The sequence below is a fragment of the Streptopelia decaocto genome, assembly GCF_964273445.1.
Source record: "Streptopelia decaocto genome assembly, chromosome: 3".
Lineage (NCBI taxonomy): Eukaryota > Metazoa > Chordata > Aves > Columbiformes > Columbidae > Streptopelia > Streptopelia decaocto.
In genome coordinates, this window is record NC_138656.1 from 39,140,305 (window position 1) to 39,155,644 (window position 15,340).

At 36.7% G+C, this 15,340-nt stretch overlaps 1 protein-coding gene across 2 annotated transcripts in view; it reads left to right on the top strand.

Annotated features, from left to right (window-relative positions):
- AKT3 (AKT serine/threonine kinase 3) overlaps positions 1–15,340 on the top strand; it is a 160,967-nt gene that overhangs the window by 103,027 nt on the left and 42,600 nt on the right. For both annotated transcript variants that reach the window (XM_082049701.1, XM_082049702.1), the window contains exons 5-8: positions 1,231–1,375; positions 7,020–7,151; positions 10,658–10,723; positions 11,268–11,336. In XM_082049701.1, coding sequence (XP_081905827.1) covers positions 1,231–1,375; positions 7,020–7,151; positions 10,658–10,723; positions 11,268–11,336 — 412 coding nt within the window. The remainder of the gene's footprint in view (positions 1–1,230; positions 1,376–7,019; positions 7,152–10,657; positions 10,724–11,267; positions 11,337–15,340) is intronic.

Genomic DNA, 15,340 nt, shown 5'->3' on the forward strand with positions numbered 1-15,340 from the left:
AGTATTTTCCAGACTTGCTGTCTTAAATTTTCATTCTGCTCCTCCCGATAGGCTCCTTTTTTTGGCACACAAAACAGTATGTTTGTTATAATTTATTTTATGTTTGCTTATTAGTTTTTCTTGTCTCAGTAAATATACAAACTCTTAAGAATTAACTTTTTTAATGCACTAGAAGCATGTAGGAGTTATGGGATGGTGTACCTTTTGTCATAGGGAGTGATTTAGGGTTTCAGGTGGGGGGGGTCGAGTGCATCCACCACAGCTTGCTAAAAAGTTCTTTATTGTGTCTCTGGTTAGATGCACTGAGTCTTACCACTGTGGGCATCTGTCCTGTTTATGACTAATGCTATGATTTGGCTTTATTCATATTGGGTGTCTCAATAAATAACCAAAACTTTGCTTTTTCTGTAGTTTCTCTCCTTTTTTTTTTCCTTATTTTATTTTATTTTATTTTATTTTATTTTATTTTATTTTATTTTATTTTATTTTATTTTATTTTATTTTATTTTATTTTATTTTATTTTATTTTATTTTATTTTATTTTATTTTATTTTATTTTATTTTATTTTATTTTATTATTCTATCTTGGTACTGTTTCTTCACCCTATCTTCTTCTGTGTACACAGGGTAGCACCTCTTACTGCATTCACTAATGCCACCAGTGTGCTGGTTGTTGTGTCTGTGCTGGTGAGCCAGCAGCAGAACAGCTGTGGGCTCAACTGCCCCTGGTCGTCCCTCCACCAAAACCCTCCTCTGTGCCTGCCTCTCTGTGTCGCCACAGGGTTTTGTGACACTTGTAGGAATTTAATTGTCTCTGAGGGCCTTTTTCTCAGGGGAATTTGAAATTACCCAACAAGTTGAATTTTAAGAGGAGACAGGCAAAGAGTTGAACACAGGGTATGGTTTAATAAATATTGGAAGACCAAGAAATCTCTTAAAATAGCAAATTATTACCGGATAGTATTGGATAGGAGATGACAGTTTATGGTCTGAGCTGTATTATACCTGGAGCAAGTGTTTTCAGGTATTCACTAGTATTCCTTTTTGATGCTGGTCAACTTTACCACCTTTAACATAATGCAGAATTTGGAAAGAAATTAAAGTGATTAATTTATGAGTCTTCTGCTGTGTAACATCAGAATTGAACAATGAAGAAATGTAGCATGTGAAAAACATTATTTGGATGTATTTTATCAGTTTGTAATAGGGGTATTGCCTTGTTTATGATAGGGAAGAATGGACAGAAGCAATCCAGGCTGTAGCAGACAGACTTCAGAGGCAAGAAGAGGAGAGGATGAACTGTAGTCCGACTTCACAGATAGACAATATAGGAGAAGAAGAGATGGATGCTTCAACAACCCATCATAAAAGAAAGGTAATGATGTTAAAAAATGATTGACAAGACTAATAATTAAATAACTTTTATAGAGTGGTCTGGTTGGATAAAACAATATGCAGGGAATAGTATTTCTACATAAATTTCAGTGTATTACAAGCATAAGAGTACTTATTTGTTTTATTTAAATAAAACTGAACTGCTCTAGTTTTATTTATTTGTTACACTGTCTGGTGTAGCACTTCCGAAAAACAAAGTTTAACCATTCAGGCACATGTTAACATTCTGCTTATTGTTTGAATATTATTTTAATATTTTATTTTTTGTTTGTTTACTCTTTCAGAAGTATGGTAATAAAATATTTTCTTTAGTCAAGTAGATTTGCCCCCTTTCTCATGCAAATAATACCCAGTACAAATTAGATAATTTGCATGAGAAAGGCTAGCAGGATTTGGCTTTTAATGACCTTGTTTTTTGCAATCTGGGAAAATAACTTTGCTGTAGTTTTCAATGAAATAAGACAAAACAATATCTTATTTTTATGCAGTACTTCACAGCTTTTGCTTTAAGTAGGAATATGTACATTGTTGGCTATAACATACTTGTAGTTGTATCTCCAGAGTCAATAGGATAAACACACAACTAAGAGCATGTTTTAAAGATTCAGTGCCACACAAAAATTTGTTTATTATTTGGTATTTCCATTTTATCTTGTGTTTCTATAAGTAAGGACTGCTCTTCAAGAATGAATCATTCAAATGGATGTCTCTCACTTCCTATACAGGATTGACATGACTCAAGAATGCATTGAAATTGCATGAGAAATAATAACCTGTTTCTAGAGGACTGGCTTCATAGGACTGGAACTCTGCTGACAGAGCAAAATAGTTTTATAGCTAATGTAACTGAATGCCTTTCAATGATGAACAATGGAAAGAAATAGTGAATGTGTGCCTGCACTCACAGAGCATGTTTTGTTTGTTGCACTATATGAAGCAAGAATCATAGAAAAATCGGTGACTGAAAACTACACCTTTATGAATATAACAGAGGTGTCGTAGGAAATCTTAGTTATGTCATGTCCTAAGTTTTGAGAACTTGAGTTTGCAGTGCAAACACAGCTCTTTCATGTTGTTTCATTGTATTGCATTTTCTTTTTTCCGCTATAGAAATAGGTAAAAACTAATTATATACAAATGTAACAACACTCTCATGATACACTGTCAGGTTGACATTGAACTTTTAGCCCTGCAGCATAGATGTTTAATGATTGTGCTCCAGGGTAAAATACAATAAATGACAGCAAGGCAGAGGCAGCATTCAAGATGTGTCAGGATTTCTGAGAGGCAGCGCGATTATGTGGAAGGGATTTGGGTTTGCTCTATTAAAGATTTGAGCACTAATCCAAGCCAGTGTATCCTCTTAGTGGAGTACAAAACCACTGCATAACAACAAGCATCTTCAAGGTGTCAAAATTAATGCTGTCTAATATAAGTAGTTTATCTGGAATGCAGGCGTTCCTTGTTCACAGTGCGGTGCATTTTCCCATACAACAAAAGAGGTTGTGAGAACAGGATGAGGAGGAACATCAGTTTCTTTTCTGTCTTGCTGCTCATGCTTTAAGACATGCTGAAATAAGATGCTGGGACAGTGCATGTTGAGTGCTGCAAAATATTTAATGACTTTGGCAACAAGCCAAAAGCAAACTCCACAAAAAAAGGTAAAATGAAAAATGGTGATATTCAACACCTAATAATGAATCAGAATGTAGCCAGTGAGGACGATACTGATGACAGCAAGGATATATTTTTGCCAAAAGTGAAAATCCCATTGCGGACTTCTAACTGTTGGAAGACTTTAGCAAAAGTGACCATAATGATGCAGAGTTGTCACTCCCTCAGTGTTAATTGAAATTGGGAAAAATATTTTTTTTTACAACTGTTTCTGTTTTGTAGAAATGTTTCTGAAAAGCTTCTGGTTAAGCTTTTTTAGTTGTTAATGTAAGCAGAACCATTTCAATTATAATGACTTAGTGCATTTTTATTGCTTTTTTTTGGTATTGGATTTCTTTTCATTTCAGGGATTTTTTTACACAATGTGTCCTACAAGCTTGTTTTGTCACCTGATTTTACATCTAAGCCCAGTGAATTTTGCTAGTGCATGCACCAGATGGTATACATATGACTACAAGAGGATAATCAGATTAAGAAACGAGACAGAGAGGAGGGGGCCTGTTCTTCTCTAAAAAGGTAGCAAAAGGTTTATGAAGAAAACAGTCTTTAGGATATGGAATTCAATTTGAACAGACATGACAGTAACATTCCTGGCCAAATTAACTAGAAGAACCAAACCCACTTTTTTTTCCCTTTTTTCAGTTTTTTTTAACGGTGTCAATGTGCCACAAGTTTTATAGTAAGAGCATCATTAAAATCTGGAGCACTACAAATTCTTAGCAACTTGCTTTTATTTCCTGTTGTACTATTCCTTATAAACAGGATCTCTTCCTGATGAAGTGAGATGCAGACTTCAAGTGGTATAATCTTTGTGCAAGTCAGGAATTTAAAAAAATTAGTTCCTTGGTAGGAATTCTCAGCACTGGTAGTAGAGTGTAATCTTTTGAGCAGATCATCCATAAGGGAGTATATAGGCTTTACAGAAAGCTGAACATCATACCGTTCTTTGGTTAGTGCAGTTTGCTGTAGGTTCATTCCTTTTCCTTTGATTACAAATTTGTTTTGCAGAGTGCAGAATGAGTAAACAATGGATTTTTCAGAGGAAAACGAAAAGTAATGTAATGAGGCAAAATATTCAGTGCTAAGAGTTCAGTAGGAATGAAAAAGGTGGAATCATCAAGGAGAAAGAATCCAATCTTATTGGAGCTTCCAAATTTGCTTACCAACATCCCTCAGGTTTAGGAAGTATTTCCATTTTCCCACCAGTTTCCAGTACACCCTTAGCTATGGCATCTGTGTTTTTATCTCCCAAGATCTTGTGTTCTTTGGCAGACTTTTTGAGTTACCCTGCATGACATATCATCTCTTAAGCCTTCTGCTGAGCTTCAAAGAATGAGAGCATCAGGAGACTTTATTCTTAGAACTAGCACTACCACCATAACCTGCTGTTAAGCCATGGCTCAAAATCTTGCAAACCTATTACCTTCCACTTATAAATATACATATATTTTTAACTTGTTTTCACTGAGCTTGCAGCTAGATTCATGTCTGCTTTGATGAACATTATGTAAGCAAATTTTGGGCGAACGAGTCTTTCAATTTGGCTGGCTTGCTGCCCTCAGCATCAAACCTGTATCTGTGATCGGTTGAGCCCAGATCCTCCTTCTGTGTGCAGGCAGAGGGCTGCTCTTCTGAGCTGGTTTTGTTCAGACTCTGATGGTTGCTCTCTAAGTCCAGCCTCTCAAAGATCAGAAGTATGGGAAAATGTTACACCTTTGAGGCTGCTTATGATCCCATAAACTTTTGACTGTTAGAAGTGATTTGTTATGGTTGATAACTCCGTATTCTTTATCAGTAAGGCTGTCAGCCATTTTTTGTCAGGGAATGTAATAGCTTTATGACTGAAGATATGGAGGACTTTGCCCTGAGTTACTCATCTTCTGTCTGAATTGTTTTGAACGCATTTTGGATTTTTCATGTGTTTTCGTCAATTTCACTGCTTTAGCACAAAGGCAGTTTCTTTGTGTGTTTTTGCTTGACTGTTATCATAGAACTGTCAAGGTAGATAACTCGACTTTCCCAAGTACTGACTGTGATAGGTGAGAAGTCTTACCTTTGGTTGAGTAAGTACTAGGAGGTGCATAACATTTGGATCACAGCTTTACATACTACGTCATGCATCACTAGGTGCAACACGTTATACTTGGTCTTGGAAAAGCTGACCATTTAAGGATTTGTCTGTGGTCATAAACTTAACTTTACACTCACTTGTGTGGATTTCCTTTAGGTAAGAAGTATACTGAACCTTTGAAATCTCTGTTACTTACTGGGATAAATGCAGTTTTGTTCTTCCTGATGTCAGATTGTTTTGGCAGCAAAACAAGACCTGTCAGTGCAAAATGTTTAAATAAGTTTACATGTGAGCAAAGAATGGAATTGACCCAAGTTAATTTGCTTAGGAGCTACCAACCACCATTACATGAGAAAAAGGTTTAATTTCTGCTGATATAGCTAGGCAACTGATATATGGAAAGCATCTTCTCTTTAATAAAGCTTTGAAATATCTAGGTGTTACCTTAAAAAGCTAAGGAATCACAGCATTAATGTGGTTGATGGAACTTCAGTTCCACCCCTTATGTGAGCGTATTTCAAACTGACTCTGAGTGAGCAATTGCATAAATTTTTTTCACAGTTTGTTGACAGCAACTTGAGATCCATGGTAATAGTATCATGCACTTGAGCTTAAAGGAATAAATAATTTCAGAAGGAAATTTCACCCTTTGTATTTTCTCAAAGGAGAGAATATATTTTACTGCCACTATTTGTGATTGCACACCTGGGGATATGCCCAATAGCTCTACACTGGGAATGTGTGTGAGATGTGTAGGCACTGTTTGAGGTGTCTCTGGTAGGGATAAGGAAAGTACTAGTTCCATTGTGGAAGACACAAGTAGCAGATTATCTGGAATGTCAGTATTCAAAAAACCTGCCTGAGACTCCAACTAGTGATAGAAAGAAACTCTAGGAAGATGAAAGATAAGGCATGATCTTTTCTTTCTCTCATACATAAAAGGATTAGATATATTTAACCTAGCAAAACCAAGACTCAAGTAGTATTCCTCTCTATAAATATTTTCAGGTGTATTATTCACTAAGAAAGGAAGGTTATTGATACTGCAGGACAGTAGTATAACAACAATAGTGTGTTGTCTTTCAGAGCCTTTAACTGCTTTCCTCAAGGTTCCTCGGAGCCTTAACAGTCTGTGTGTGGTTATGGGGTGCTGCAACCAGGGCAGTCACACAGCGTGCTGAAAGATGGGCTGTGGAAACACACAGTGGAAGCCAGTGATTTGCCCCAAATTTACCAAAGAAACACTGTGCAGTCACTGTATTCTCAGTATTGTGCTGTTTATATCCTCATCTTTGCATCTAATGCATAGACCATTGGGTTGATGCTTCTGACCTGGTCTGAAATGAGCTTGCAGAACTAAGATGATTATTGACTCAAGCTTTGTGCTCATGAAAGTGGCTAAACTGCTTTGGTTTCTGAGATCATCTGGCCAAATTCTTTCTGTGTGTGACACTCTAGTTGAGCTGACAAACCTACTAAAATGTTTAAAAAAAACCATCAGAGCAGTGGTTAGCTTTACACAAAACCTACTGATATGCCACATTCTTTTGTCCCTGGTAATACAGGAGTTGATGAGCTTTCTTAGATGTGGAACCTTCATGAAATGCTGATATAGCCTAAGACTTTGTTCACTGTGTGCTTTGTAAAAATGTGTGTATAGGATACTGTGCAGTACTTGACTTTAGAGAATTATAATACTACTATCCTCATGGTTCAAGGATACAGTTCACTATTATGGAGTTAATCATAGAAGTGTACCTGTTTTTTTGAACTGTTCTTAGTATATTGGTAACAGCATTTGGTTATATGTAGGTACGTGTGTGCATACTGGAACTAGATAGCATAAGTCTTGCTAATACTTGTTGTTTGTTCCTTATAGACAATGAATGATTTTGACTATTTAAAACTACTGGGCAAAGGCACGTTTGGCAAAGTTATCCTGGTCCGAGAGAAGGCTAGTGGGAAATACTACGCTATGAAGATTTTGAAAAAAGAAGTCATTATTGCAAAGGTAAGGAAGGTTATAGTTTTAATATTGGCTCATTTTTTTTTTTAATGGAATAATCAATGTCTAATATATAAGGTGTACTTGATTTTTGATGGCAATTGGTTTTGATAGAAATGTGTATCTTCAGAAAACAAGAATACAAGAAAAGCATGTGTACTCATTTTGCATATATTTTTCCAGTGGCTTATAATTCAGAGTGTGCTAAAGCATTGAGAGAGTTCACTGGCCAGGAAGGTAGTGCAATCCAAGTTTGAAACAAGAAAATTACATTGTAGGGTATATTACGTACTTCGAAAATTTTTCTAAGTAAACTAAGTTTATTCAAATAAATGCCATTAATTCAATGGGCCTGTGGTCTGTTCTTGCTATGTTAGATAAGATAGCTGTGCATGGGACTAACAATTTAATTTTTTCTGGTTTTGAGAAACAAGAAAATCTGAAGCTGATGTCTGAAGAAGTCCTTTAAACTGGCATTGTCCGGTGACTTAAGCTTGATTAGTTTAGTGTTATTAGCTCTTGTGGTCGGTCATAATTTTACTAAGAAGTTTAAACTTCAAGATCATCTACTCTGAGCTTTGTTTCTAGGAATCGTAAAGTTTTGAATCCCAGTTGCACAGAACAAGTTGAGACCAAGAAACCTACGTGCTCCTATCACCATGAGACACAATTAAAAATAATCCCAATTATTAAGTAAGGAGGTTTTTGAGGGATGTGGATCTGCCTGACATTTCTAAATACTTGAGGCTAATAATACCGGTATTCATAAAAACTGAGTGTGGATGGGAACTACTGTGGTTTACATATATTTTATTCTAAAATATCCTTCAGATTTTTCTAATTTTCCTATAGGCCTATGAAAACAGGGCTTACGGAATTTTACAGTCTATCTCTATGTTCACTTGTCTGTCACTCACTTTCTATCAACTTTTGAATGTGCTGATCAGTTTTAATTAAATTCAATAAAGGAATAGAAACCTTGAAGACTACTATATTTGCTTGAGTTTCATTAAAACCAGCCCTGGAGTAAGGGAGAGACTTAAATTTCTGTCTTGAATGGAGAAGAGTCTGAGCTGTGAGTTCCCTGTGCCCCTAGCAGCTGTCTGGCATGTACTTGGATGAACAGCAGCAGAGTGCCCTTTTCCTCATCATCAGGAGATACAGAAAGAAAAGAGGGTATCGCTGCTGCATTCTCTTGATTCTGCATGGGAAGGAGCATCTCATTGACCCTTCCTGTAAGACTTAATAAATGGCAGCGATGTCTGTGGGTTGCCCCGTTACTGTCAAGCATCTGGTTGCTGTGTGCTGTGGCCCCATCTCCAGCCTGACGTCCTACCCCAGGTTTTGCTCACCCCTGGCACCCAGGGGCAACTGAGAGGACTCTTACATCTCACTGCTGGGAGCTCCTGTTCTGCTGCTGCTCGTTGATACCCTTCCAGTCTTCACAGCATTCTAGTTTTTTAATTTTAGAGGTTTTCCTTTTATTTTGCTGGCTGCTACAATATCACCTAATTTTTAGAAGAGTTAAACCCGATTCTTGGATAACTTTGTCTCTCTTTGTTGAGCAGAAATTTTTGTTTGTGGAAGTATGTATAAAGCCAGAGAAATTCTGAGGAGATCAGGGATGCAACTGTTCATTGATCTGTTTACCTGAAAACAGAAAGCTAGCTCAGGGATAGATTGGGCAGAACCTGGCACTTCCTGAAGCAGACCAGCTTCTGTTTTTCTGCCAATTTGTAGACTAACAAGAAAACTAAGGGTGTGAGGAAATGTGCCTTTCTTCCTGCGATGAAAATGGGAGCACCTCAGTGTTTGAAATTCAGCTTCCTCAGAACTGGAATTTTGTTTTGAAGGGAGTCCTTCAAAGTCTTCCATAGCATGGTTGTATATTGATGAGAAACTGACGAAAAAATAGAAAATAGATTAAGCTTAGATCTTCACAAGTGAAGTGATCATATTTTTTTCCCTATAGTCACTAAATACCATTTTTTCCACTCCTCCCCAAAATAAAAACAAGACTTGAGCCTGAGCTTAGCTGTCTAGCCCACTCAGTGTGTAAGTATGTCATGGGGATTTGTTGATAACGTTTAACTCTGAAGATCAGTGCTAAGGATACAGTCACTAGACAGAAAAGATCTGCAGTCACAACTCAGCCGATGTGATATAACATGCACTATAGGAGGTCATACTTATAACAGCATAATATGAAGCAGAAAAGTGGTGCATTGACAGCTGTATCTGGAAGGCTGTACAGCATCTGCCCCTTTCAGAATAAATCTGTTGATCCTAAATTTTCGTGACAGATTAATATTGCACTTATTAGGGCATTGCTACAAGTATAACAAACTTCTGAGGCAATGCCAGAAAAACTGGCCACTGCCAGCTTTTAATGCTGCATATCTGGTGAACTACTGATGTTTAAAAAATCAGTCAATAAATAAAGCTTTAGGCTTGCTTTTCTCCTCTAAGCGTTTTTTTTTTTTGTTTTGTTTTTCCCCCAGTATGTACTTGTAGTGTATACACTTGGTGTTGCAATGCTATTCAGCTAAATGGCATTATTTTATTACCACTAACTGTTGTTGTTGTTTAACTTCCTATTTTGACAATTTTAAAAGTCTAATTTAAAACTCATGACATCTGTGTTTACTTTCTTGTTTAGTAATACCTTATCCTCGGAGCATAGGCTGATAAGCATGTGCAGTACAATAATGTTATATTGGTATTATTTGTAGCAATAATAAAGTATACTCTGACTAAATGTATTTACTTCTTCAGGATTATGGTTGAAATTTGAGTCACACTAAGTTAGTCTTCAGTTCTTTATAATATAACATAATACGCAGTGGTAGCTCAGTGCTACAGAAAATGGCTAAACCAGCCCTGTGGCTCTCAGGGTTTTAGGTCTGGTCCCTGGGGACTGGGGAATCCCAGCACGTATTACATGTAGAATTGCATAAAATGGTTGTGTGTTCATAATAAGAACCCCTTAAACGCCGAGCTTTTCTCCCCAGCCCTTTGGAGCTGCTGCCACTGCAGCGCAGGGTGAGGCCTCTTCCCGCCATCCTCTCTCCCTGCTCTCTTCCCCTCAGCTACTACCCGTGCATGTTCCTTGCAAGTTGATTCAGTCTCTCTATGTAGATATGTTGTTCAGATGATCTCTACTAGAACTGCGAAGCTGTGATGACTCTGTTGTCAAAATATCAAATACAATATTATAATTTCTTCCTTCCCTGCATTGGTTATAAAGTTAAAGTTCTCATTTTAAAGCAAGAAAGGAATAAAAATAAAATCGAATAAAATACCTTAAATTGTATTTTGCCAAACTTAAATTTCCTTTAAAATATTTTCTCAAAAATTGTGGATTACTTTTCAGGTTTCCTTCAGGTTCATTCATTTTCCAAAACTGTTCTGTAGCTTTCTCTTTTCAGAAGTTTTGGCCTTTTCCTCCTACTTAATTAACCAACAGTTTATATCTTAATTCAGACCTACTTTTTCTATTCTTTATTTCTCAGGATGAAGTGGCTCATACACTTACAGAAAGTAGAGTATTGAAAAACACCAGACATCCTTTTTTAACGGTAAGTATTAGGAGTTAGTTTTAAGTAAATTAGTATCATTTTTTGTAGCAAAATCAATTCAACATTATCAGTCAAAAATTTTAAGTAAGATAATAATATTGTTTACAATTTTAAAATGATATGTAAATAAATATATTCATTTCATTTGGGAGGAATTAAGAAGAATATGGTAGCCTCTCCGTGGGTGTTATGGAAGTGGACATCATAAAATATCATGAGTGAGAATAGCTGGAATCATGTATGGCAGTAAGGAAAGCAGTAGAAAATTGTATGATGTAGTAACTAGTTAGTATTTTATTATAATAAGCATGGTGTTTTAATTTCAATGGCCACGTGGAAGAGATGGGGGAAGACATGAAGATTTTTGTGTTAATTCATCTCAAGCTCCAGATAGGAATTTGCACTTTTAATTACTCTCAGAGTTCTCACCAAGTCAGAATTGTCTGCTTAAAAGGATAAAATTAAATTTTGTTATGGTTTAAGTGAAAGAAATTTGGTTAATACAAGATGATAATTGGTTTGGTTTTGCTGTTTTCTTTGCAAGTCCTTGAAATATTCCTTCCAGACAAAGGATCGTTTGTGTTTTGTGATGGAGTATGTTAATGGAGGAGAGGTAAGTTTAAAACAGATGTTCTTCTCTTGTAATGGTAATGCTATGACTGGCTTACACTTTAAAGGATATAAGTTTTCTTTCTTCTGTCTTTGATTTTTTTTTTTTGTTTTTATATTGTTCTATTAAAAAAATATAGATGTGTTTTATAACTATGCTGTCAAAAGGGGTTCCTATTCTTAAAAAATTAGACTGTTGTATCTTGAAGGATAATTTCATGGTAGAGAGATAATTACAAATAGCTTGCTTATTGTTTTTTCTTCAAGCATACTATAGCATGTTCTGTCATGAAATGGTCTCATAATCCAGTGCAAACAAGCCAAAATAATGTTGACTAGTTTTGTTTTTATCCTAATGTGAAATATGTGCTCTCTTCTTTGCTATAGCCATTTTAAATACCTATGAGAAAAGAGTGGCGTATTCATATTTGTCAGTATTTCCACTTGCTGTGTACTCTGGACATTTCAGTTTAAGTGCTAAAATTCTTACAGTGTCATTAGCGTTCAAGCTGTTCCTGTCTTCCAGCTGTTTACTGAAGAATGGAATATCAAGAACTGTATCTGTCAAATGGAATCAGAGAGAATTGCAGTCTAAGAAGAGGGCTCTTGTATACCACTTAGGTGCTGTTTGCTATTCAGACTGTATTTTGTTACAGCATGGACTAGCGGGGTTTCCTTATTTTGTGTAATATATGCTGTATAATAACCCTAAAGGACTAAGTGTTTCCACTAGCTTTTTTTATTAGAAAACTGCTTCTTCATTCAGGAATCATTGCAGCATGATACCTTGGTTTGCATTACCCTTTTGCTGTGTTCTCCTACAATAAAACTGTCTTCAACTCTAATCCCGATGCCTGAGCACCCCCAGAGTGCCTGTCTTGCATTTGTTGCTCTGGCAATTTCAGGGACCAGTCTGAGGCCCATTTACATCCTAACTCATCCATGGCTGTCCTCTGCCAGCCATGGCTAAACATGGTGCTATAGGGTTCTCATACGGGAGGATGGCTTAACTCAGTGTGTATAAACCCAGTGGTGGACATCACAGACGTTGAACTGTTTTGGCTGGTGGAACTAGACTAAAAATCCACCTCAACAGTGATAGGATAACAGCCTTCTCTTGGACACTCAGCTGGCATTGAAATTATGTTGCCAATATTCAGTCAGTGCTACCTACAATGAGTTTTAAAAGTGGTGCCTTATAAACTAGATAATTCTTCTTTGCTCTGTGTAAAACCTTATTGCATGTCTGTGATCTCAGGGAATGCACTTGGAAAGCATGTTTTTAATTGTCAGCCTATCGTTTAGATACTTGTCTCTGAAAGATACTTTTCTGTCCCATCTGAATGCAGAACAGAGGTCGCAGAGAATGTTTTCAAATCTTTTCTTAAGATTGAGGATTTTCTGACACTGTGGTTTGATCAGGCTTGTATCTTAGGATCATAGAATCATGGAATGTCCTGAGTTGGAAGGAACTCACAAGGATCATTGAGTCCAACTCGTGTCCCTGCACAGGACAACTCCACAATTCACACCATGTGTCTGAGGGCCTTGTCCAGTCTCTTCTTGAACACTGTCAGGCTTGGGGCCGTGACACCTCCCTGGGGAGCTTGTTCCAGTGCTCCAGCACCCTCTGGGGGAAGAACCTTTTCCTAATGTCCAACCTAAACCTCCCCTGGCACATCTTCCTGACACTTCCTTGGGTTCTGTCATTGGTCACCCCTGTGTGGTGTGGTGTTGTACCTTTGTGGCAACTGCTGTGAACATCTTGTGTCAGAGGTTTCTTGGTGGCAGCCTGCTTTTGCTCCTTGGGGTTTGGATGATTGCAGTGTACTTTACCAAGAGTGAGCTGCTTTTTTCCAGATAGGATGCTCTTGTTTGCCCATGCTACTCGTGTTTTTTGCTGAGGGTTCCCTAATTCAGTGAAGCTAACTGTTAAATATTTGCCACAGTGGGAAATAATGGCCTTTCAGAGTAGGTAGTTTGCTTTGAAGAAACTCTTGATATGCTTATGTGCTTCTCTTTGACTAGAGATCTGGAAGAGTAAGTTGGACAAGCTGTCCTTTTTAATGGGAAAATCTTTAATCTTACCAAATTTTCCTATGAATTTCAGACTTTAGTCACTGTCTGCTAAGACATACAAGGGACTTCATATTTGTACAAATAGCCTTGTTATTAACCCAGAACCACTTAAAGTAAGTCACACAAAGTTCACCCAGCATTTTAGCCATTTGTAGGCAAATCTCCTACATGATATGCAGACTTTTTTGTTTTGCTGCTTCCCTCTACTCTTCTCCCTGTGTTCCAGGGAAGTTTAATTTCCTTACAATGGTTTCTCACTGTTGAAGGTGTTGAAAACTCATCTTTTAATTGTATCCTTACAGAGGGAAATTTGCTGTAGCAGTTCCAGAGCTGTACTGTGTTCAGTGTGATTCTGCTTAAAATTTCTTTTTAGTTAAACAGTTGTGCCTGAATCAGTTGTTTGAGAATTTTCATGTTTATGTCATTCAGGAGCACATTACCCAAACAGTCCTCCCAATGAAGGAGTTATTGAAATTTTTATCTATACTCTCAATTCTCACCCAGGTGAAAGCAAGAAAATGCCACAATTTAGACTTCTGCCCTACTACAGTGATAAGTGCAGTCACTATTAGGAAGTCTTCAGTTCCTCTTTCTGTGGTTAGGAGGGAATAAAGTCAAGGAAGGAGTCACTGAGTTTCATACTGGAGGAGAAGAAATTGTGTTAAAGTAATTCTAAACAAGAATCTTCTGTACCTCTTAAAAATCTAGGTCCATGTTGACTTTAATATCTTGCCTGAATAGTGGTAATTTGTAATATCTTTGCCTTACCTTTCCTCTGGAACTTCATATTAGTTAGGCTTAGTTAATAAGGGAACATGTTATAATGAAAATGTAACTGCATCAGTTTCACTGGTCTATGTGTGTGCTTTTTTACAATGTACAAAGTAATACCATATCAAATTCTCTTTTGACTTCCTTTTTTTTTTTTTTTCCCCCACATTCTGTGTTTAAATATATTAAAGCAAAACATTAGAGGACTTTTAGCACATTATTCAGATGGAAATACTGAATGCTTTTTTCTTATAATGACAACTTTTACAGTTAATTTTCTGCTGCTTATGGGCCCAATCTTGAAATCTTTGTTGTGGGCTGGAAGCTTGACTTTTTTTTTTCGTTTTAGTGTTGGCGTTGGACGCTGCAGACTAAATGTTTAGCAATGTCTGTTCATCATAAACTATGTTTTAGTATATAGCTAGAAGGATACTTCTGACATTGTGATTATTTCCCAATACTTTTGTTACACGAAAAGTATTACATTAAAGTAGTATTAAGGCATTGAAATTTGATTCCAAATCCTTTTATCAAGACTTAGAAATGGCATGTTTATGAGTGTGTGGTAAAAAAAGTACATGCAGTATTGCATGATAAACTGTGTTCTTTGCTCTGGTTGAAAATACAAAATATTCACGTAAATATTTTAAAATGAATAAAACTATCAGTACATACAGACAGAGGCCTGCTTTAAAGAAAGTGCCTTCATTTTTTTACATCTTTTGCTACCCTTGTCCTAAACATTTTGAAAAAACTGTGTGAGGCTGTATTGATTGTTTTCCTGCTAGTATTGATTTGCCAACTCTTCCTTTTGTAGCCCATATAATTGTGAGTACTCTGTGATTACAGCACGTTAGTAGTACATTACAGTGTTCCCCCAACTCCCAGGCCACACAGAATGATATAAACCGTGGTATAAAAAGTGATATTCTAAGAATGGTTCTTTGTCGGTGAGGAATACTTTTGGAGTATATGTTCCCCATCTTTTAGTTCCAGTATTTTGTTTTAAAGGTCGAAAAGCTTTAGGAATGAAAACCATTACATACATTACTCTACGGAGTACAGTGATTCAGCTGACTAACAAGTTGATTAACTTCCTCGCTTTGCACTTTCAGGATAATTCCAAATTCTCTACGTTGTAACAAACTTAATTGGTAG